This window comes from Rutidosis leptorrhynchoides, chromosome 9, assembly GCF_046630445.1.
Source record: "Rutidosis leptorrhynchoides isolate AG116_Rl617_1_P2 chromosome 9, CSIRO_AGI_Rlap_v1, whole genome shotgun sequence".
Lineage (NCBI taxonomy): Eukaryota > Viridiplantae > Streptophyta > Magnoliopsida > Asterales > Asteraceae > Rutidosis > Rutidosis leptorrhynchoides.
This window is the reverse complement of record NC_092341.1, coordinates 370,510,800-370,536,350: the sequence shown is the minus strand read 5'-3', so window position 1 is coordinate 370,536,350 and position 25,551 is coordinate 370,510,800. Positions and strand designations below refer to the sequence as shown.

The window sequence follows — 25,551 nt, the reverse complement described above, 5'->3', positions numbered from 1 at the left end:
GCCAACGTGATCTTTCATAAGAAAGTTTCCTTGCTCAAGAAAAAAAACTCATAGTCCATACTGCATAGATAGATCAAATTATCAAAAGCCCAGTTCCAAACAGCGGCTCCCAAAAGTGAAACGACATCGTTACCCATGTGTATGGAAGAGTGCGCCAAGTCATGCGACTTTTAAAAACAAATCGACGGCGACGATTACTTTGATAACCGAGTACAACAATCTTTATTTTAAATTCAAATCCAAGACTATATCCGATTCAAAACTTAGAAAGAAACTTGAATTAAAGGTTTCACAGTTAATTTATTTTAGTACCCGTGACAAATCCACGAGTGAGCTCCATCTACCGACACTCAAAATCGTAGATTTATTTGCGAAGTAAAATATTAATCAGAAGGACGAAAAATGTCATCGTCATCAGGAAATCGTAAACCAAATGCTTCAACTTCCGATCTTCTGACTTGGTCAGAAACTCCTTCTCCAGTTAATAAATCTTCCGGTGCCGTCAAGGTCTCCGCTAACGGTTCTCGTTCTCATCAGGTTAGTATTACTTTTTCTATTTATTTTATTATTTTAATTTTATTACTAGTGTGTATGTGTATGCATTGATTTACTGGAAAACATAACAGCCGTCGGATGGAATAAGTAAGACATTATTTGGAGGTCAGATTACTGAAGAAGAAGCTGAATCTCTTAATAGAAGGTACTTATGCATATCTTTATTTTGCATTTTTTAGTAATATATTGGATTTAAATTTGGATCTGTTCATAATTAGTGGTAGATCCTGGATGTAGTTTTATTAATGATATTTATTTACTAGAAAAAATTTATTTATTATTATGAAATACGTTTACTTTATTTTATTTAGCATATTAAATACTCTGTACTAAACTAGTACGGGATATAAGAAAACGAAAAACTTGGAAGAGTAATTTTAACCTTCAATAATTGTTGCTGATTCAAAATATAATAGTAGCAAAATGTTATACAGTAATAGAATTTGAACATTGTTCTTTGGCACTTGGTTACTCTTTTTTTTTCCCCCCTAAGGTTTTATACGATTAATGTGCTACAGAAACTATATCAATTATCATTTACTTAGATATAAATCTGATTTTCTTTAATGAGGAACGTTTAAATGCATAATGTTCTACTATGACTTGTTAAACCACTTCCAACCATAACACATGTATAATGTTGGGTAACGCCTAATGACACCATTTGTGAGAGAAAGTTTAATCTTTTTAAACTTTACAAATAGCAAAACAGAATCATATTTGGTAAACATAATTGTTAACATGTCAAACATTCTTAACTATATCAATTGGTTTCTTATTTTAGTTTTGGTTGCTTGCTACTCTTAGGAAGCCATGTTCGGGGTATAAGCTTAAAGAGATTACCGGTAACAAAATTTTTGGAGCCGAATCACCAAATTCTGCGGCTTCTAGTAAAAAGACGTCCGTTCGTATCGTTCAGGTAATTTTTGTCACATTAAAGTTGATATATGTTGATCTAATTAAGGAAAGTCCGGATAAAAAGTCCTTTTTGGATGGTAATTATGTTCAGTTGGCAAAAGGGTTTTGATTTTTCAGTCTTTATGAACAACAGTGAAAATGAAGTTCAGGGTATAAAAAATATGTGATTTCATGCACTCTGCTTCAGGGTATAAAAAAGTGTAACTTTTTCAAAAAGTTGTTGTAAAAAATTGAAGTTAATCATTTTCCTTTTAGTATGATGTACTAGTTTAGTGTTTGGAAGCTTATCTTACTTGTTAGTGCATGAGCCAGATTTATGCTGCCGGAGTACGAGATTCTAGTTAATTATGTACTCCGTAATATCATTGTGTTGTATTTAAATTCAAATAAAATGGTTTCAGCAAGCAACAAAAGGGATCAGCCAAATATCTTTCAGTAGTGAAGAGAAAGTATCTCCAAAGAAGCCTGTTTCGGTTCCTGAGGTAGCAAAGCAGCGCGAATTAAGTGGAACCATAAATGATCCGAACATGAATATCAAGAAGCCATTGTCTGATGCCAAATGCAAAGAGCTTAGTGGAAATGACATCTTTGGCCCTCCCCCAGAGATTACCCATCGCACCGTAGAAGTCAAAGCAAACAAACAAGTTGCTGAACCTGCACCGGCACCACGGAATGTTAGAACTTCTGTAAGAGTATCAAATGTAAGCCCTCATTTTCTACATTTTATTATAATAATGAGTATTTGCCCTTTTACATAGAATTAAGTTCATGCATATGTTCATGGTAACTAGAGGTGACATAATCATCTCATTTATATCCTAAATGAGCAAATGTCTCATTTAATAAGTGGTGGAACAAGGAATTTTATTCACCTGGGCGATTTTTTTTTTTAAACGTTTACATTCACTGTAAATTTTTTTATTCCATTCTTTCATGAAAATACAACATTTTGGGTCATGGACTTTTAGGTTGGGGGCAAAATATGGAGGCTTTTGGACAAACTACAACCTTTTGGGTCATGGGATTTTGGGTTGGCGGCAAAATATGGAGGTTTTTGGGCTAAATACAACATTTTTTCTTCAGAATAAAGAGTCTAACAATGAATAAGATGGAGGCTTTTGGGTCATGAACTTTTGGGTTGGGGTGAAATAAAAAAATCCAAAATTTTAAGCATAAAAATTTCAGGTCCACTTGGGGCAGCCCCCCCACCCCCCCCCCCCCCCCACCCCCCCCCACCACCCCCACCCCCAGCCTACTCTATTTCCGCCACTGTCTCAAATTGTAGTGACTTATGAAAATAAGTAAAGAAAATTAAATTAAATAAATTTATAAATGAAGCAGATCATTGGATTGTAAGGTACATCTCACCTCCCACATACCTCGTGAGCGCGGGGTTGAGTATATAAATGAAGCAGATCATCGGATCAACCTCTTTTTCTTTGACTAGTCCGCATCCATTTGTTGATATTTAGTTGTATCTCAATATCTCATTTTCCTCTCACCTTTTAGTAGTGGTGGCTAAACTAGCGGTTGGGTAATGGGTGAAATGGTTCGAGGCAATTTATGTGCCTTTAGATATGGGTTTAAATGGGTTGGGCTTACCTGCCTAACACTTTTCATTTCCTCTTTAAATTTGAATATGTCCGACGTTAGTGAGGCAAGTATGTCAAATGATATATTCTTGAGATGAGATACTTTTGGTCAACTAACTCAGTTTTTTGTGTGACAGCCTGCAGGAGGTCAATGTAATATAATTTTCGGTGAGGCAGCGGATGTAAAGGCAACCAAAAAAATAATACATAACCAAAAATTTGCAGAGTTGACAGGGAATGATATCTTCAAAGGAGACACAACAATACATGGGTCTACTGAAAAACCACTAAGCAGTGCAAAGCGAAGAGAAATGAGCGGAAGTGATATATTTGCTGACGGGAAGGTTGAATCGAGAGATTATCTTGGTGGCGTTCGTAAGCCACCGGGTGGTGAATCCAACATTGCTTTAGTATGACTTGTTTGGTGTAGTGAAACCTGAATAAAACATGAAGTATCATGACTCTGTATCTTTTAAACTTGGAGACCTCTTTTTATCACATGGTTACGCGAGTTTAATACTACTGTCTGTTTTAGCGTTATATATGCAATTGTACTTGTTAAAATGCTAGACTTATGTATCTGTACCTAATTTAATACGTGTATGTGTATGTACAACATGATGGTTATATATTGAAAATGATTATTCATAGTGTATCCTAGGGGATACACGCATAAAACATCACTTTTATAAAAGACAAAGGATTAAAACGCATAAAAGATAATAATTTTGGCAGCTTTTAGCATTATCTGTCCAGCGCTTAGCAGGCTGCCTAGCGTCATGCGTAAGCCCTGCAGGCAGCTTCGATGCTTAAGCTCTTTGATTAAGCGCGTGAGCGGCACGCAACCACGTCAGCACACGCCAAAGGCGGTTCCAGATATATCACATAATTGAATTAATCAGCGTTTGACACATGTTTCCGAGAATTTCGGACATTCTACGCCTATAAATAGACCCCCTGGGTCACCGCATTTCACATCTGAACTTCAGTCAGAGAGAAGTACACTTTCTCTCTCACACAGTACTTTCTCACTCTAAACTTTAACCGCTTAGCAACAGAACGCTACACGGACCAACTTCAGCTTGGTCCAAAGACTGATTGAGGCCACACTACACGGACCAACTTCAGCTTGGCCCAAAGACTGATTGAGGCCACCCCACGGATTTCTCATCCGTGTTCCGGGTCTGCAGGGATTCTTTCCCGACGACAAACATCAGTCAATCACATATCGCTCAACGCTACTGTACTGGTACCTTTCATCCGCTATACGGAAAATAGTACCAACAAGTATGATGATCAATTTTTTTGTAAACCGACTGATTTTTTGCCAACCCGATTAATCTCCGATTACTCATTTTTAATAGCCATACTTTCTAATTTTTCCAAATCCGTTTAATTATTTGGTCTATGTCGCTTAAAGGGTCAAAATTGAATTTGGTAACCAAAGTCGGTCAAAGTCAAAATCAGTCAATATTTTAACATTAATTTAAAATAGAACTTTAAAGTTTTTGAACAAAACAAGATTTAGGGGTGCGCGCTACGCTGCTGACAATTGTATGCGATTACAATGGTTATTGACTACACATCGAATGATAATTCTATGTGATTATGATAGTTATTTACCACACATCGTATTTACATGACAAAGCAGTGCATGGTGTAAAAGTCACCGAAAGTCGGCTATTAATTACGAATATAATTTACATCCCAAAACATTCAATCAAACAAAGTTAATATTTCCATATTATACAAGGTGAGCAACCTTAACTTTATTTGTATTTACCCTAGCAAGCAAAGTTGTTACGCCTCCCTAAAAAGTAAATTGAATAAAATCAGTAATAGCAGGTCGTAGGTCATATGGGTTACTTATTTATAACGGGTCAAATTAGTCGAAATGTGAATTTAATAGAATAACAACCTTATGAATCATTTTATGTTAACAAAAAGTAGATTAATATTGCGACTGATTATTTTTTGTACTGTATTTATTGTCTAACACATTATATATTTTAAATTAAAAGGAGTATGAAGTTGAATAGAGTTACGGGTCAATCGAACACGTATCGAGACACATTAAAATTATCCTTTTGGACACAAACTCATTTTGACACACTGCTAGCTTGCCGATTTGGTAAGATATACGTACTACGAACTGCACAAATAGTTGAAGATGAAGGTATGGTTGAAGGTATGGTCGAAGGTATGGTCGAAGCAGGAGGAGGTGTCCAAGGTATGGGATGACTCCTCTCATCTCAGTACCTTATTAAAATAAAATAGAAAAAACATGTAAAAAAAGAGTATCTGGGCCAAAGAGTCGCCCTTTGAGCAAAACCAGTACTCCTGTAAGCTCATTTGAGCACCTTAGCCCTTTTAAAGGGTTTTCTGCTGGAAACCACCCCAAATAGGCGAAAATAATAAAAAAAAATACATTAAACCTATTATAAATCAAAAGGAAAAATAATATATACGAGGGGGCAAAAATCGTGAATAGTGAGTTTTCAACCAATGGGGAGAGAATGGGGAGAGGGCAATTTGACCACCAAATAGATGATGTATAATAAACATTTTTAAACAATTATGTTAATCTTAACGTTTATGTTATGCTTTTCTTTTATATTTACACATAATTTTTGAAATCTAATATTTAAATGTATAAAGTCCAATCCGCTTAATCTCCGATTAATCTTCTAATTACCGATTACTTCTTTCAAACTCCCGACCGATAAATCCCAAAATAGAGAATTTTGCAACCTTGTTTTGGACAAAGAGTAAAAAAGTAGAATCATGTAATTAACCAGTTACTCAGTAACTTGACAATAGTAATTTTTCTTCTGTTTGGTCAAACAATATGAACCATACACCAATGTTATGACACACGGCTCGGACTCTTGTAACGCACTTCTACCCTTCTACTCGCATTTCTTATTCTCTGCACGGCACACGTGCAAACCAACTAAACACACACACAACTCATACACTAGCATCAACAACAAGATCTGATACTATTCCGTCCTCAATTAGTTTCAATCAAGCGATCCATCTATCTATCTATATAATTATTGTTACATTTATGTGAATAAAAGGAGATACAGAGGATAAAATGACGTTTATGGCCGTTTTGGAGTCAGATCTACGCGCGCTTTCTGCCGAAGCTCGCCGTCGTTATCCCACCATCAAAGACGGAGCTGAACACGCAATTTTGAAGGTTAATTTTACTTTAATTTCTCATTCTGCCATCACCTAATACCCTAGGCTGTCACATTAGGTTTTGCTTAATTTGTACTCCGTATTACTACTGTATTATATTCGAACATTCATCTCAATTTCAACTGAGTGTAAAATTACGTGTTAGTTGATTAAACCTAATATTTATTTTGAGAGTTATCCAGCCTAGGGTTCGGTAGTGTTACATTGAGCTAAATCCTGCTGTTACTCTGTTAGTACGAATAAGACGCTGCCTTCCAAAACAAAACAAAGTACAAATAAGATGCTTTACTTATGTGGATTTTTCGTTTATTATGTTTTACTGTATGGAAAAGGAGGTGAAATGTTGTTTGGATGTAATATTTATGTATGTTATGCTTAAATTTCAGCTCCGCACATTGTCGAGTTCTAGTGAAATCGCACAACATGATGATATATTGAGGATTTTTTTGATGGCATGTGAAGTTAAGACGATTAAACTAAGTGTCATCGGGTTATCCTGTTTGCAAAAGCTTATAGCGCATGATGCAGTAGCCGAATCTGCTTTGGATGAGATTCTTGTCACCTTGAAAGATGTAAGTGCTGTTTAAATCTTTCCTGAGTTTGATCAATGCATTAGTTTTTACAAGACGTAAATCACCCCGGTTTGTATTAAATGAATACGTGCCACCAAAGACTTGATTGTTGCATTGTATGGTTCTCTGACATGTTTAAGTTTTGGGTTACTCGAATAGTTTGTGATGAAAGCTGTGTCGTTCTTATCGTTGTATGGCATTAGAAATATCTAATCATTAGTTTTAAGGTTAGAGTGAAGTAACAAGATGGACATTCACACTAATAGAGTTATCAATATATTGGTGTATCAAGAGTAGCCTTTTCTTCCAAATCAATGTTAGTACCCTTTATTATAGGATGCTCTATAAATTAACTTAATAGAGAGAGGGATGACTTCCTCTACTTTTGAGAGTATTTTCACTCTGGGTGGAGAAAATGACTTGTCTTTATTCTAGGATAGGGGAAGGATTGTCTACATCTCACCTCCCCCATACACCACTTATGTGGTATTGGGTTTTGTTGTTGTTGTTATTGTTGTTGTTGCTCTATAAATTAACTTTCCGATATGTGTGCATGCTTCTGTCTTTAGTTTGTACCCTAAAGATAGCATTGAAGGATTTTCGCTAAACATTTACTTTTTAAGCAAACTCATTTCCTTTTAGTTTCAAGATATATTAGTTCTTAGTTGTACATGTATCATTTTGGTTGCTTTTTTCAGCATGGAGAGATGGCAGATGAAGGCGTTCAACTGAAGACCCTTCAAACAGTACTAATAATATTTCAATCCCGCCTACAACCTGATGGTGAAGTAAGAATTACAATAAAGCTTTTGAACTCTACCTTTCCTTGACTCATCTCCGTTTTCTTGGTTCATCCTTTTATGTTATCTTTATTGGTGTACCCCCTATAAGCAATCAGTTTCCCCTTTATCTTTTACTGTTATGTTATACATATATCATGTGAGGATAGCATGATCGCAGGATTTGAAAATCTAAATGAGTATTGGCCATCTTGTTAGCTAACGATGGCGTTGACAATATCATAGGGATTCTTATGACTTATCTATGTTTTGAATCTCAGGAGCATACTGCCCAAGCTCTTGGTATTTGTCTTCGCCTTCTCGAGAACAACAGATCCTCTGACAGCGTACGGAAGTAAGATGCAACTGAATAAACGTACTACATATTTGCATAGGTTTTAACCAAATCTTATTATGATAGGTGTCAGTAACATATTTCAGTGTCTCACAATGTAATTACCGACTAATTTATCCCTGTTCGTTGCTTTACCATCCCAATAGGACAAATACCTACTACATTTTACTCCGAACAGTAAACAATAAATGCTATCCTTTGATATAATGTACCCTTCATGTGTTTTGTCATCAATGAATATAAGATATCTAATATTCCAGAAATTATTAGAACATCTGAGTTTGGAACAGTTAAATTAATAACACATTAAAGACCCTTACCCTTGAACGGAAATAATCCTATCCCAAACTGCATTTCAACTAGTTCATTTCCTATGGTTATGATACAGATCATTTCCAATTCGCATATTCGCAATTTTCCTTCAAAATATACAGTTTTTTGGTGACTTTAATGAAGATCCCAAGGCGTGTGACGTGGGTAGTAGGTGGGAGACGCGATAGGTGACTAGGAGCTATTAAGGATCTATTCATTTGTTTGTTAGCTTTAAATTTTTGTTTGATAGAAGAGATGTGGGGGGACCCTATGTATTATATTTACATATTAATTTCATTCAGTTAACAGATATCAATGTGATTGCGTATTGCTACAAAGATACTTCAGTAACCTCTTGTTCAAGTTAGATTCTGTTCTGTCTTGGCTAATGTTTTTTTTATGGTGTGGGTTATCTCCAGTACTGCTGCAGCGACTTTTAGACAAGCTGTGGCATTGATATTTGATCATGTCCTATCTTCTGAATCACTTCCTGCTGGCAAGTTTGTTCATGGAGGGTACACTTCTCGAAGTGCATCAATTACTTCAGATGTTAATCATAGTATCAACAATTCAAAGTACATAGCTTCTTTAGTATATTTTTATTGTTTTATTTGTTTTTGCCATCTATGAACTTATCTACGATGAAACTAAAAGAACAAGTAATTCATTCCTCTGCACATGACTGAATCTTGTTCACTCGCTTTCTCACGTATCTTACAATTTATTTTTCGTGCTATTTAACATATGTTGACCAGGTCATTAGAGGAAGACTTTGCCTCTTTAGGCAAATTAAAGATGAGGGAGACCCCTACCAAAGCTGGAAAACTTGGGCTACGATTGCTCGAGGACCTGACAGCTCTTGCTGCAGGTGGATCTGTATGTGCTAATTACTGCTTCTATTGTTTTCAAGAAGTATCTAAAAAAAATCTTACTTTAGCTAGTACGTTATAATTTGTATGCTTGGAGACATTGAATATTCACTGATACATGTCTTGTGGTTCAGGCTATCTGGTTACGTGTTGGATCCATTCAGCGGACTTTTGCACTCGATATACTTGAGTGAGTATTCTTCCTTTCTAGATTCGAACCCATGACCATCATTTCAGTGTTAGTGTCTCCTAAAATGCAAAAGTAGGCTGCAAAGGGTTTTCCCTCTTTAAGCCTTCCAAAACAGAGGAGTTTTGTGCACCTTGGTGACCCTTTTGTGCTTCTAGAAGGACCTTTACTTTATTAAGCTAAAATTTATTGACGTTTAGCTGAATCTTGTCAAGTTATTGGTTTGCATGTTACTCACCAGGGATCTACTTTGTATATGCTGATATATGTTTTAGAGTTTGGAAGAAGATTTTGTTAACTTTGGTGCTTTCAACTATTGAAGTGTAATGATCAATTTTTTCTTTCTTTTGAGAACCAGCTGATCTAATATGTTGTGTTCTTCCTGATGAATTTTTAGGTTCATCTTGTCAAATTATGTGGCTGTGTTTAGAACTCTGCTACCTTACGAGCAGGTGACCAATGCATTTATTTTTAATTGTGTAATTATGAAACTGTATGGCTCTCACATACGAATCTACATGTTAAGTCTTTCTGATTTGATGCAAGGCTTGAATATGTACAGGTTTTACGTCACCAGATTTGTTCACTTCTAATGACTTCACTTCGTACCAATTCTGAGGTGACTAGTCTAGTCAGCATTCTATAGGTTAAGTCCTATTGTATCTTAAACGTATTTAACTCCTTATTTCATAACAGATTGAAGGAGAAACTGGAGAACCTTATTTTCGACGCCTTGTCTTGCGATCAGTAGCCCATATTATTAGGCATTATAGTTCATCTCTCATCACTGAATCTGAGGTATGGCTTATCCCCGTGTTGATAGTTAGAACCAAGCGGATGAACATGCATTTGGTACAGATTATTAGCAATTGTGAATGTTTAAAACTACAATACAGACTGTTAGTTCTGCAAATCATTATAGAAATTCCAGCATTTGCATGAGAGTGATAAAACACCAAGTTGTTAGTTGTATTTCTGATGCTAGCAGCCCATATGTGACTGCATCCACATTAATACTTGCATTTCTTACCCTAGATCATGATGATACGTTAGAATTAAGAGTTCAGTAAGATGTTTGTTATTTTGGTGCAGTACGTAAATTAAATGGCAAGCTTTTGACCGGGATCTAGGTCACACACTTAATAGAAGTACAACTAAATTAATGTGTGATTGTAATTCAAGTTCCTTTAATTGCAATTTTAGCCATGTTGGAGATTTTGGAGTTGGAATAATGAAATTATACCTTTTCTTGCATAAAGAATGATAATATAAACATCCAAACCTTGTATCAAACTTAGGTTTAGACGTTAAAGCGGCTGTGAATCAGGAATCACTGGCATTGAACTCGTCTGTCCAAGTTTTTATTGTTAATGGTTGCAATTTGTAATTTTACCGTGCTAGTATACATATGCTGTAAGTTTTCTTGGTGGGCTCATGTTTTTGTTTCTTAATTTTAACTTGGGGCCCTCAATTTGTGGACAGGTATTTCTCAGCATGTTAGTGAGGGCTACATCACTTGATTTGCCATTGTGGCATCGTATACTTGTACTTGAAATGTTGAGGGTAAATGTTGCTTCTTCTAACACAATAGGCTACGTATATGATTTATTCAATAGTATCATTTAGAAATAGATATTTTTTCAAATTTTGTTTTCTTATCCTAATACATTTTTTGTCCATCGTATTTGGCAGGGTTTCTGTGTAGAAGCACATACATTGAGAATTCTGTTTCAGAACTTCGACATGTAAGCTCCTTTAGCTTGTCTCTTATTCAAAACCAATGAAAAATTATGGATCACCCATTGTTGTTTTTCTTCTTCCACCTGTATTAATGCACACTAAAGATTCTTGTATGTGGTACTACATGCTTAATGCTAATGATGTCCGATGTTGTTTTTGCAGGAACCCAAAGAACACAAACGTAGTTGAGGGTATGATAAAAGCTCTTGCGCGGGTGGTTTCAAGTGTGCAGGTATTGCATGGGTTATACCATTTTTTTCTGCGTAACTCTCATTTTGTATACGTGACTAGCTTATAGTTGGTGTAGAACATTTCATCTAAATTATTCCAGTACAAGTTGTGGCAATTTTTCAGATCTTTTAAATATGGATCCTTCAATGCAAATTGTCTATTTCTTATACATATTGAAACAAACATTAGTTTCAAGACAAACAGAAATATATAATATCTGATAATTACACAGTTGCATATCCTGTAATGTGGTTTATGCACTTGCCAGTGAACAGAAACAGAAACAGTTATAATATCTCTGTCTTGTTCAGTATCAAGACACAAGTGAGGAAAGCTTGGCAGCTGTTGCAGGAATGTTTACTAGTAAAGCCAAAGGTAATGACTTATATGCTTGTTACAATTGCGACACATTACACTTATATTATATGTACTTTTCTTTCAATTCTTGTATGCTTTTCTCAGTTTATATTTTCATTTTTGTTGTATGTTATACAATATTATATAATCTGTATTAGGTATATAGTGTAAATGTGCAACACATTGTGGAGAATCGGAGGTGTTATAGAATCATGAGCATATTGTTAATAAATTACAGGGAATGGCTTGTGCTAATGATGGAACCAATAACTTTCCAGACTCCTGTTTAGGGTAGAAACAAGGGAAATTATGCAAAAAACGACTTTTCTGGCTTGTTTTACAATAACTGGTTTGCAATTGCCCTTTCAGAATCAATTGCTGGGAAACTAAGCATAAACCTGGTCTTCTAGAGAATATGGGAATTCAACCTTATACTTTTATTTGATTAGAGTTCACCATCTTTCCAAAGTTGTTTTATGGATTTCTTTTATAAATAATTAATTTTTGTGAAACTTTCCAGGCAAAAAAGGTTTTCGCGAAATTTCTGATTTTTTTTTAGAAATATTATTTAAAAAAACTTTTTTGATGAAGTAACCAAATAAATTTACAAAAAATTCTTGTTATGTGGAATTATGGGTGTTACAACCTTGTATCAACGCTGTTTTTGTTGAAGGGTCCATGTGAGGTTTGAACCCGAGACCTCTTATGAGGACATCGGGACGCCGACCACTATGTCATTTTGTGATAGTGTCCTTCAAAATTATACATTATACATCCCTCTCTTCTTAGGTTCTTATATTAATTAATTTCTCCATAAAATCTGTTTCATGATTGAAGTTTTGAAACTGCAAAGGAAAAAAAATGAAGCCTATGTTGAGACCCCACCCGTATTGGACCTCCTATGCTGATACCTCTAAGAATACTAAGAAACTGCATTACTGACCATGGTTGTTAAAATTTCGCTAAACTAGTTTAAAAAGATAATTGATATTATCAAGACTACTCGTGATAAATTAAAATTACAAGTTTATTCCGTATATGATAAAGAAGTAAAGCAACCAAGCACAAAAAAAAAAGTGGTTAACAAAGTCATAATAGTTTTTAATGGCCATGAGTATTCTTTGGGAGCACATTAGGGTCTTTCAGACCAGTTACTGATAATATCTCCTGTACGACAGGTATTGAGTGGAGTTTAGATAACGACGCATCCAATGCTGCTGTTTTGGTAGCAAGTGAAGCCCATGCAGTAACTTTGGCTATTGAAGGCTTACTTGGAGTTGTTTTCACGGTGGCAACCTTGACAGATGAAGCGGTGGATGTTGGTGAGGTAACATTGCATCTGCTTATTTTGATTTAATCTATCTATATAATATATAAATAAAAATAAATATATAAATTCTTCTGCAACATATGACTTGGTGATTTCTTCCAGCTTGAATCCCCTAGATATGAGTCAGATCCACCTGCAAAGCTTATTGGGAAAACTGCTGTTCTATGCACAACGATGGTCGATTCAGTTTGGTTGACTATCCTTGATGCGCTGTCCTTGATTTTGACAAAGTACGGTATTTATAACTTGTGACTTCATGTGTTTAAATTGCAAAACCAATTTAGTATTTCTCATTAAAGCATATTTAACAGATCACAAGGGGAAGCTATTGTGTTGGAGATATTGAAGGGTTATCAAGCATTTACGCAGGTAGCCACCAAATTCTTTTCTAGTAGGATAGAAGAACAATATATCATATCAAAACAACTGATACATGGACATTGGTACTTGGCCTAGTCACATGTTTCTTTTTTAAAACTTGCAGTGCGAGTGAATTACATCCGATGAGAGTCCTGTTTACCATGTCCTGTAAATTTAAACTATATAATTAGTAATAGAATTTTTTTTTTTTTTTATCTAATCTACTATGGTCTGGATTAGTTGAATACTCCATTGGTCAAAAATTTTGCTTTTCTTCTCTTGCTCAGTTGTTCAAAACTTGTGTCAATGTACTTTTTCAAGCAAGTTTTGACTTTCAGTTTTTATCACTATACATCGATAACTCTTATTTTATTTAGTTTGATTTATTATAAATCACTGTATTTCCATGCTGAGGGGTACTTTTGATGTTTAATCAAATAGTTAAGCATCACGGTTGAACTTTGTGAAACGATGCATTTCTTTTCTCATGTTGGAGTAGCAACTACAAGGGTTAATAGACATATAAAGTATTATACATGCAGATCACTGTACGTAACTTATTTAGTTAAGCTACTAAAGTTGTAAATATTCTAACGCATATTAGGTTACTTAACTTACGAGTTTAGTTCAGTGATTAAATGGAACAAATTTTGTAGTCCATACGGTGTTGTTAATATTTAATCATTACTTTCGTAATTGGCTACGTTGGATGTTCCTGATTTCATGCAGGCATGTGGTGTTCTTCGTGCTGTAGAACCTTTGAATTCGTTTCTTGCATCACTTTGCAAGTTCACCATAAGTTCATCCAATGAAGCCAAAAGGAGAAGGTACTCAAAGTTTCTCTTGGTTTTGTATGGGCTTTAAATATTTATGCATTTTTATCTTTCAATCAACATCCTCGAATTGTACAGGGAGGGATCACTTCAAAATTATGTTGCGTACCTTTATCAGTCTTGGATGATGTCATGCACAACACTGATAATACTATAGTGGATACATAGTTTATCAAATCTGAAAGTTATAAAAACCCTTTCTTTGAGACTTTGAAACCTATAATGGTAGACATATGAACCGGTCATCAACCTTCAAAAGTCTTACGTAGTTATGTCCGGGATAAGCTGGTCACATTGATCTTGTTTTTTCAGTATTGTGTTTTTGTACGTCACTTCCTGTTTAGGTTTTCTACTGTTTCAGTATGAACTTCTGTGTACACACTAATTTGTATATCCGTTTCCCTACTTCCCCTTATAGGATTGGAAATCCTTACCATTATTGTGTTTGTTCATATTAGCCGCAGTTTACAATCTCCTGGTTCAAAGCGGACAGAATTAGTGGTGGATCAAAGGGATATCGTAGTTCTTACGCTTAAAAATGTTCAGGTGCACTTTGTGTGAGTTTCATTGTTATAAATGAAATCTTTTTTCCGCTACTTTCGGTTTCTGATTTGTAAGATATTTTCTCTTGTCTTTCATATAAGTTAGGCCCTCAGGACTCTCTTCAACATAACTCATCGATTATACAATGTTTTGGGACCGTCTTGGGTATTGGTATGATTATTTACTTTTTCAGTTGTATATATGCTTGCATTACACATTGTTTTTCATCAGCAATTGTGTTTTGCATTCGGAAAGTACCAATTGTTCATATTCTAAATGGCAGGTTTTGGAGACTCTAGCAGCACTTGATCGAGCAATTCATTCTCCACATGCAACAACCCAGGTATGACCCAGCATTTTATTCTAGCGCTTGTCTGCTTTTAGACCTGTGTGATAATGTGCGTACCGTTAACTCTTGTTTCAGGTCTTCAGTATGACAACATTAATAATTTTGTTTCTTTATACAGGAGGTATCTGCAGCTGTTTCAAAGCTTACCAGAGAACCATCTGGTGGCCAGTACAGTGACTTTAGTATTCTCTCATCATTGAATTCTCAGGTGACTTCATTGTCTTACTCTGTACTAATGATACAGGTTCATTTATTTACTTACTAACCCTTAAAATTTTACAATAGTTCACAATTAACCTCTTATTTTTGTTGTTGTGAAGTTGTTTGAAAGCTCTGGATTGATGCATATATCTGCAGTCAAGTCACTTCTTTCCGCGCTCCGGCAATTGTCATATCAATCAATGGCCGGAACGTTAAGTGGTATTTCACAAACATCAAGTCAGAAAACAGGAAGCATTAGTTTTGCGGTCGAGAGAATGATATCCATTCTTGTCAACAATCTTCACAGTATGTATTTATGTTTCAAAACTCATAGTCAACAGTTGTCTTTAAACTTCCTTCTAATACCAAGTAGATAAATACATCTATTATTAATGGTCAATCTTTCTCGAACTCATTTGTCTGGCGATGATATTAACAAACCTACACAATTCCCTGGCCTCTGAACTAATTGAATAACCAGGTCCCTACACGATTCGTTTTTCATTACGTTTACCGTGTCATATCGTGTGTGGATATTTTAGAGCCTTTTATAGTTTGGTGATGAATAGCCTATCCTACTAAGTGGTACTGATTAGGTTCTTAATTGAGAGGGCTAAACCAGAAAGGAACCTTTTTCTTGTTTGCCTTCTAATATATGAAGATACGTTTTGAGTTTATGTTATTTGGTTTAGCGCGTATGGCTTACCATTATTGTTGCAGGAATTCAGCCATTGTGGGATGAGGTTGTTGGCCATTTTGTCGAGGTTATTCCATGACACATTATATATTCTGAAACATACTGTTATCAACTTCAGATCCTCTTACTGATATGATTAGGATATATTTGCAGCTTGCCAGTAGCCCTAATCACCACTTGCGAGCAATGGCGCTTAAGGCTTTGGATCAATCAATTTCTGCTGTTTTAGGTTCCGAGCAGTTTGAGGAGAATGCATTATCAAGGCATCATGGTGTATGCGTTGATGTTACATCCATTCACTGTTTCTCTTAATGTACTTTTAATTCCTTTCATAGAAGACTTACGGTCCCCTTTATAAACTGTTTTTGCTAGGTCAAAGCTGAAATGAAGGCACTTGAAATTTCTGTCATATCTCCCCTACATGTCCTCTATGATTCGTGTCCAAACAGCGATGTTCATGCTGGATCTTTAAAAATTCTACTGCATGTTTTAGAGGTAACGTACTGCGTTACTGAATTGTTGAAGTTTATGTTTATGGTGTTTCTTCTGTCCCATGTGAGTGTGTTGGTTTTGATTTCAAGATGCCCGATATTAATCAGAACATCTCTTTTTGCCATACCTCAGAAAAAAATTTATCTGTTTTTCAGCATCATCATTAAAACTTTATGAAAATGGTTACTTTGTGAAGGTTCCCATTTTATTTTGAAATTTAAAGGGACTCTTACAATTTTTAAAATATTTATATCAGACCACATATAGAATAGAACATTGCAAATTTGTGGGACAGATGGATTATATGATTTTGTTTGTTGGTACCTACTAATTCTTTATTTTTCCTGGAAACATTTCTTCAGAGACATGGAGATAAGCTTTGTTATAGCTGGCCAGATATTCTTGAAATGCTAAGGTAACTATAGGTTACATATCTGTTTGCGGTTTATTACTGTGAATATAGTTAATATTCTCATTCCGTTCTTCTTTAGATCAGTTGCTGGATCATCTGAAAAGGATCTTGTCACTCTTGGATTCCAGGTTAGTAGATACTAGCCATGCACTTACAAGTTCTCAAAAGTACCTGTATAAACCTGTTAGAGTTCTAGGTACAGAGTTGTTTGCTTTTTCCAATTTGCGCCATAGTTTTATGGCATATCATATCATACAGAAGTTGTATCCCTGTCTTAAGAATTATGCAAGTATTCTGAAGGGTGGAGGCTACAGCCCAGCTAGACCGTTACAGAAGTTGTATCCAACATGATATTAAAGTTGATGCATTTTTTAGTTGTGGGAAAAGCCGAAAAGGTTGATAGAAAGTATAAGAAACAAAACGTTTATTGACTTGTTTTACTTTACTATTTGGATGTGCATTGATAGTAATTTCGTCATTAGTTTTTGAATTCTACTTACTCTCTTTTCTTGCAGAGCCTACGAGTTATCATGAATGATGGGCTGTCAACTGTACCTCCTGAATATCTTTATGTGTAAGTTATTTTAACTTTATATGGATCGGGTTTTAATTTAAACATATCTTATTTAGTTAAAAATTTTCCGAATCCGCATTTCTCGTGTTGCCACATCCATATGCTGAAAAAATAAAGCACTTGAGCTTGGAAAAGTTTTTTTTTTCTCGTTATGAACAGTTAGTGTGTTTGGGTAAATAGCTTGTTGTAGAACTTTTTTAATTCATTATATATTGCGTTACATGTTTCCTTTGGATATTTTTTTAACTGTTAATTTAAGTGTTTTAATGGTTTTGTGGACTCTCATCAGATGTGTAGATGTTACTGGTGCCTACAGTTCTCAAAAGACTGAATTGAATATCAGCTTAACAGCCATTGGCCTGCTTTGGACTTCAACCGATTTTATTGCTAAAGGTCTGCTTGAGGGTCCTACAGAGGATAGGGAAAGAGGTTTGGCTCTGATTTGATATCTCAGCTGATTACCTTCCATTATAAACAATCTTTAAATAGTATAATTCTAACATGGCTTATTTTGCAGATACTCTGGAGGTCAATAATGGTGAAAAGATAGAACAGACGCAGAATAATGTTAAAAAAGCTAACCAACAAGATTTCTCCATTACTGTAGCTGAACATGAAAAATTGTTATTTTCTGTTTTTTCATTACTCCAAAATCTGGGTGCTGATGAGAGGCCAGAGGTATTTTCCTTTTCTACCAGTCAAGTTTCAAGCATGCTGACTGCCAATTTTTAATAATACTATATATATTTATGTGATAGTGATAGCGTAACTTTCTAGGCGATAATGAATAGCATACTGTACCTATTATCATCATGATCATCCACTACCTAAGTTAATATGTTCTTAATTTCTAATGATTTTGTGTGTGCTTTGTTTGCAACATTATAGCAGTAGTCGCAATTTAGTTGTAGCATCTGAGTATCACCCGCCTCATTTATCTGTAGGTTAGGAACTCAGCTGTCAGGACACTTTTTCAAACCCTTGGAAGCCATGGTCAAAAACTTTCAAAGAGCATGTGGGAAGATTGTCTTTGGAAGTATGTGTTTACTACTTTAGACCGTGCATCTCACATGGTAAGATGCAGTGACTGTTAGATATACATGATGGTCCTTTATGCGGTAATCTCTTAATTGTGCTTATTCAATTATAGGCTGCAACATCATCCAAAGTTGAATGGCATGGAAAAGAACTTGGTGTCCGTGGTGGAAAAGCAGTTCATATGCTCATACACCATAGGTATCTCAATTTATTCAATCTTTTTTTATCTTTATCGAAATTCAAATTATTTTAATACTTTAATTTTGACTTGGGATTTTTTTTTAACTGTTTGGATCAATCTGACCCATTCGACCTATTTAATAGTAGATGATTTGTAATTTCTACCTTTAATATTTCATGGTATTGTAAATATACAGTCGGAACACGGCTCAAAAACAATGGGATGAAACACTTGTGCTCGTATTTGGTGGAATTGCTCGTATCATGCGTACTTTTTTCCCACTATTGAGAAGTATACCCAATTTTTGGTCCGGTATGTCTCTTTAGTACACCCCTTACAAATTATGTATGTGTTTATCTTAACAAACCTGAATAATGGTTAACTAGGATGGGAGTCTTTGCTTCAATTCGTGAAAAACAGCATTGTGAATGGCAGTAAAGAGGTTGCCCTTGCTGCTGTTGGTTGTTTGCAGTCAACAGTTCTACCTCATTCCCCCAAGGTAAGCCAAACACGGCCTTGGTTTTGTATTTTTCATGTATAGTTTTCTAATCTCTTTATCTAATTTAAGATTCGACAGTGTTTTGGGTTGTGTATTTCAATCTACTAATTGCATAATTCTATATCGAATCAGGGAAATCTGCCAATGCCATATCTCAAATCGGTTCTTGATGTTTATGATTTAGTTCTCCGCAACCCAACTGCAAGTAGTGATGTGGCAGCAAACAAGGTGAAGCAGGAGATAATACATGGGCTAGGTAATAATAATAATATTCCTAACGTTACAGAATTGGCATAATTTTGACTATTTTCTTAAGCTTTGAATGTACTATATCGTTTTCCGTATTGTTATTTCTTATCTTTTATAAAAAAATTTAACAGGAGAAGTATATGTGCATGCACAAGGAATGTTTGAGAGTAGTATGTATTCGCAGTTGCTTTCTATCATTGAGTCTGCAATCAGAGAAGCAAAAATCACTCAAAATAACTTCGAAGCTGAATTTGTGAGTGCTAATCTTTTCTTAGGTAATTATGTCACTTGAGCTTTTAGCCTCACTTGAGGGTTGCATGGTACTAACATAGTAATTGTACCATTATTACGTTGGATTTCAATGAGCAATGTAAACAATGTTTACTATTGATGAGTCACATTTCAGTAAAACAAAATCTGAAGGCCGTTAATCTAATATTACTGGAGATGATATCATGACAAGATATTTAAATCATATAGTTATTCTGAAAATCTGTTGGTATCATCAATCTTTGCTTGTATCATATATATGAGGAATTCTCAAATTAATACACTTGTTCTAGCTTTTTTAGTGAGGCATAGTATTTTAGAACACATATAAGCTGGAAACCTGGGCAGTACATTATTATTTTTCTTACAATCTGCTATTACAGGGACATGTGCCGCCATTGCAACGTGTAGTGCTGGAAATCTTTCCACAATTATGTCCACCTAATCATCTTCCCTCACTGTGGGCCGTCTTCTTCCAGAAGCTATTAAATTATCTTCCTAATTCTGATTCATCTGTACATAAAGAAGGAGATGCCACAAACCCTGTTGAATTGAGAAACTCGTCTGGTAAAGATGACTAAGATTATTATTACTGTATTTTTATACATATATATTGGGATTATATATCGGGAGGCCACCCAAGTTTATCGTTCTGTGTTTTTAGGCCACCCATATTTAAAAATGATTTTGTAGGCCACCCAAATTTATCTTTTCGTGTTTACATGTCACCTATATTCGAAAATTATTTTGTAGGTAATCCAACTTCGTGTATTCTTCTCTCAGTACCAAATCTGGCTAAAATCTCATTAGAAAAATGTAAAAATAACACAAATAACCAAGTTTTCCTTAATTAACATTATTTATATGACGATTAGTTCATACCAAATACATGAGTATTTGCGTTTTTTATAATTTTATACAAAGAGTTTTTAGTTTGATATGATATATATGTAACAACATACGAATTTGGATGGCCTACGAATCATTTTCAAATATGGTTGGCCTACAAACACAAAACAATAAACTTTGGTGGCCTCCCTATATTTAATCCCATATATATTTGAATACTTTTGTTTCTTTTCACTGCTGTTTAAAGAAGCTGAAGTTGAAGTATAATCTTTACAGGATCTAGGAGGGTTACGGTCGTCCCTAATGGGAACTCTACTAATGAACAGATAGAAGTAGAACATTCGTCTTCTTCAAGCTCAGATTCAAAAAAAACTTCAACAGTTAGCATTTCAAGTGATTTGTTTGCTGAAAAGCTTGTTCCCATCTTGATAGAGGTGTTCCTACAGGCTCCGTTAGCTGAAAAGTCTACTACTTTTCCTTACATTATTGAAGGTCTTGGAAGGTAGCAACTTTTTTAGTCCATATATTATGTGTGTATAATTATGATTCAAAATATTAATGTCTTACCTAGGAAAGAAAAACTATATTATTTAAAAACTAATCTAAAACTACAAATAAAATCATTTAGGAGGTTGTGTGTAATGGAAATAAGATTTAGGGCAACTTTCAACCCATTTGACCCGTTTGTGGTCAAACACAGTCCATAGAGAACCATTTACAAGTAAATTAGAGCTACCACCTCAGTTTTTTATATGCATAAAAAGTTACAGAACCATTCAGAAAAAAGGAGTTTGTTCTTGCAGGTGCATGATAACAAGAAGAGAAAATCCTGATGGTGGACTTTGGGGACTAGCTGTTAAAAGCTTCAACCAATTGCTTGTTGATGACATTAGGAATTTAGTTGATCGATCGGGTACTGATTTAAGCAGTAGTAACAAGCCTGCAAGAGTTCGTCTTTGGAAAGTGGTTGCTGATGTCTATGAAATTTTCCTGGTTGGATATTGTGGACGTGCACTTCCTTCCAATTCTCTTGCTGCAATATCCAAGGAAGATGATGAATCCCTTGAAATGGAACTTTTAGACGTTTTGGGGGATAAAATTCTAATGTCAGACATTGATGCTTCTTCCGATGTAATGTGTTCCCATCTCCTATATACTTGTATAGTGTCTGAGGTGGTAAAATGGATGGGTTGGGTAACAGGTTGAAACAGGTTGACCCACCAACATATTTATTTTTAGTTCTGAGTTTTTTAATAAATAATACTGCTATGAAGTTGAATGTGCTAAAATTACACTTTTAAGCAATTGTCGACGTGTTAGGCCCGTTTCTTTACCTATCTTTTTTCTTGACCCGTTTGATCTGTTTGCTATGACTACCCATATGGCTTCTTCGTGAGTAAACGGGTGAGATAGAAAATCACACGAACCTTTGTGGTATTAGACATGTTTGTAAATAGCTACATGGTTCTTGCTAAACACGGTATTGAACATATTTCATACGGCTAAATAGTTCCTGCCAAACACGATAAACTTCATCATAATGACTTTGTTACCCCCAACATTATACCTAAATATATGGAGTTCACGCAACTTAGAGTTTACAGTTATAATTTTTAACTGATTATTTATTGCAAGTAAAGTAATATCAATTTCAGCTCTTCCTCTGATCACATATATTTACACATATGTATAAATTGTTGCATGTTTTTAAATGTTAATAGTTGTCTATGTCATAATTTCCTAAAAATAAGTATGAGGCTTGAAATTCGTTCTGAACATCGTTTGGATTTTATGCTCCTATTCTCATTTACAGATCTTGGAACGGTTGATAATTACGCTTGATCGGTGTGCTTCTCGTACATGTTCGTTGCCTGTTGAGACAGTTGAACTTGTGCCTCCTCACTGTAGCAGATTCTCTCTCACTTGCTTGCATAAGTTGTTTTTCTTGAGCAGGTAATTCTTTTCTTTATAATCTAAAACAACAGTTTTAAGCATACGAGACATATCAAATCGAATGATGACTTGGCACTTTATGTTTCATTATATAATGTGTGAGACATGTCATAGATCATATACATAATACTCAATTGTATTAATGTGGACTACTGAGTTTTTAATTAGGTCACAAATTTATATATAAATTGATACATATGTTGCCACTGTCATATGCCCTGGCACATCTTATTTTTTAGGGTTTATTTCAGTATCTTATTCTCCATTACATTCATATGCATAAAGTATGACTTTCTTTGTCTCAGTTACAACAATGAATTAAATAGCTGGAATCAGACTCGAAGTGAAGTAAGCAAAATTTCTGTCATGATACTCATGAAAAGATGCGAATACATACTCAAGAAATTTCTAACTGATGAGAAGGAATTAGGTATGTGTCATATAATATAATCATATATTCAACAAAATCTGCGTCTCATAAATATTTATGTTATAATATTTTCTTAAAACTTGTATATGAAGGTGAACGTCCATTCCCTTCAGCACGAATCAGTGAGATTGCTTTTGTTCTCCAAGAGATGGCACGGGTTACACTGCATGAAGAAACGGCTTCAGTTCTTCCACTACATCCTTTTTTGAAGGGTGGTCTATTAGAGGAGAATACTGGCCGACGCGCACATTTATTTGTCCTTTTCTCCCCCTTATGTGAACTTGTTAAATCGAGGTAAAACAAGTACTTTAAATGCATCAACTTTTAGACTTCGCTTGACCAAAGGACTTAACTGTAGTTATAAATGTCACGTCACTTTCATACTCAAATGAAAAGATAGAATAACAAGCCGTGAATGTTAAAATCAACGAAATTACGATATTTTGTAATCTTAGTCAAATTACGAAGATTATCTTGAAGGAAATAATATCGAATTATAAAATTTCAGCTAATTAATGATTTATGTTGGCTAATTTGAAGGAGATGTAATTGAATTTTCAAATTTTGTACAGGAATTCTCGGGTTAGAGACCTGGTACATGCTTTACTGAGACTTGTCAGCACTGAACTCGGGCTACACAATATTTGCTTGACAGTCTAGAGTTCATCCAGTGATAGTGCCCAACCATCATATGTTCCTTGTCATTTGATGTTACATGGAAGAAACTTATAGCTTTGGATTGTGTTTGTACAAGTTTTAGTGAGGTATTATTTGTCAAAGTTTTGATCTTGGCTTTCATTGTCAATTTTTACAGTGTATTCTAGCTTACAGTTTTTTGCGGTTTATGTAAAAGGGGAGTGTAGGTGTAATATGATTCATACAATCAAATTATAGTCAACCATACATGTTTTCCTCCTTGTATTAATATTATATATATCCTCGTTATATATGTTTACATTCTGTGTATTCCTTGTTTGGGAGCAATTAAGTGTAACATGTCCGATGTATACTCTTCAATAAGTAACCTCGATATTATACTGTATATGATCTCATTTTGTGTCTGATTTGTTAGGATAGGTAAATGTGGTTGGGGAGCTTAGAGCTTAATTATATTTTAGCAGTGTAAAAACTACTGAGTTATTCGGTTATTCCTTTATAATTTCCGTTCTCAATTGCAGTGGTGGATCTAGGTTTCGTAGTCACTGGTGTCACTAGTTAAAAGTTCAAAAAAAATTACACTATCCAGTGGTGTCACACAGAAAAATTACACTATCCAGTGGTATCACTAGTTAAAAACCCTGAAAATTTTCCACTGCATTGCATATTCCAGTGGTAGCGCGTGCTACCACTGGATCTAAGATAGATCCGCCCTTGATCAATCGGCTATGGCTATGAATCAATTGTAACAACCATTTTCTAACCAAAGTCAAGTTCGACCTGACCTTTGTAATTAAAGCCTCGAATTCAAACTTTCACATTCAGGTTTGGTAACGTTCGATGTATATCAGTTTTTGGATACAAATTACGTATTGAACACCCTATCGAGTTATACCAAATATGTTACCACTATTATTTTGGCCTCGAAGTTATGAGCGATACTTTGTAGATTAGTTGTATAAGGGGTAACACTCTCACAAAGAAATAATAATGAGAACATGGTAAATATGAAATTTTGTATATTCATTCTGTTCATTCTTTTAGCATCTCCTCCTGGTTTACAGTCTTTCTTTATTAATGTAGCTATTTGAATACACATAATAACATGAAGAAGTCATATAATATTCTGGTGGCATCATAGGATAAAAAGGATTTTGCTTGAATATTGATCGTTTAATAGAGAGATGGATAGAAATAAAGATAACTGATTCATGGAGAAATAAAGATTTTGGGATGAACCTTGCATTAAAATTGGTTTTACGGTTGCAATTTAATTAATACCATTTCTACCTCTTTTTTTGGATAGCTAAGTTTATTCAATCACAGCACGCAAGATTCGTGCGAGCGAAGTACAACGATTAACTGTTACACATCATTTGACCCACCACATTCGTTATTCTATTACATTACATGTCGTTTTGACCCACCCACTGTTGGGTTTATTAGTTTGTTTCCATTTATGTGAAAGTAATGGCCCAAGCCCAACAAATTAGGCCCAATTGGTTGTTTGACTTGGTCAACCATCAGAGGGCATCTTTAATTTGAAGTTGTGCAGCTGTTTTCAATGATACGAGAGAGTGAGATTAGATAGAGATCAAGAAAAAGAGTGAAAAACACATTTCCCGTCTACAGTGACAGCAGGCCAGAAAAGAGACGATCCCAGGAGATCCGACCGTTGAATCTTCACGATATTTGGGCTGTGTCTTCCTGACATCAGTGCCAACATTTTCAACCGTTGAATTCGTCTAGAAAGGCCTGTAGCTCGTGATTTTGCTGCTGGAACAGAGGGCAGTTTATTGGTAGTAGTGTTCATCTTTTGTCTTTAATTTCTTCATATACTTGTTGATTATTGTTGTTCAAGAGTATGATGATGTTGTATACCTCTAGTTGAGCTAGAGAAGGATTATTGTATTGCTCTCCTTGTTGATGATAGTGGAATTTAAGTGGCTTACGAGTCCCG

At 35.0% G+C, this 25,551-nt stretch overlaps 2 protein-coding genes across 3 annotated transcripts; both read left to right on the top strand.

The window, feature by feature from the left end:
- The first annotated feature begins 212 nt into the window (after window positions 1-212).
- Window positions 213-3,645, top strand: LOC139867343 (uncharacterized). The gene is made up of 5 exons (XM_071855712.1): window positions 213-537; window positions 627-700; window positions 1,363-1,474; window positions 1,875-2,174; window positions 3,203-3,645. The coding sequence occupies exons 1-5, from the start codon at window positions 403-405 to the stop codon at window positions 3,479-3,481; spliced, it is 900 nt and encodes a 299-aa protein (XP_071711813.1). The 5' UTR covers window positions 213-402; the 3' UTR covers window positions 3,482-3,645.
- A 2,374-nt stretch (window positions 3,646-6,019) lies between these two features.
- Window positions 6,020-23,871, top strand: LOC139867388 (uncharacterized). Of its 2 annotated transcripts, none has more exons than XM_071855760.1 (44): window positions 6,020-6,270; window positions 6,659-6,844; window positions 7,543-7,632; window positions 7,905-7,978; window positions 8,710-8,865; window positions 9,046-9,166; window positions 9,294-9,349; window positions 9,744-9,798; window positions 9,909-9,965; window positions 10,043-10,144; window positions 10,829-10,909; window positions 11,039-11,091; window positions 11,249-11,318; window positions 11,629-11,692; window positions 12,853-13,001; window positions 13,107-13,234; window positions 13,316-13,373; window positions 14,094-14,191; window positions 14,662-14,743; window positions 14,846-14,911; window positions 15,024-15,083; window positions 15,208-15,297; window positions 15,410-15,596; window positions 16,011-16,054; window positions 16,141-16,260; window positions 16,360-16,482; window positions 16,842-16,894; window positions 16,971-17,019; window positions 17,407-17,465; window positions 17,755-17,894; window positions 17,983-18,143; window positions 18,410-18,538; window positions 18,616-18,701; window positions 18,881-18,996; window positions 19,071-19,183; window positions 19,316-19,439; window positions 19,564-19,685; window positions 20,086-20,269; window positions 20,828-21,053; window positions 21,355-21,682; window positions 22,365-22,504; window positions 22,810-22,934; window positions 23,027-23,228; window positions 23,507-23,871. In XM_071855760.1, exons 1-44 carry the CDS (start codon window positions 6,166-6,168, stop codon window positions 23,592-23,594), a joined length of 4,920 nt encoding a protein of 1,639 aa, XP_071711861.1. In that variant the 5' UTR covers window positions 6,020-6,165; the 3' UTR covers window positions 23,595-23,871. The 2 variants fall into 2 exon arrangements, with proteins under 2 accessions (XP_071711861.1, XP_071711860.1); XM_071855759.1 differs by having other exon boundaries at window positions 14,656-14,743.
- The last annotated feature ends 1,680 nt before the right edge of the window (window positions 23,872-25,551 follow it).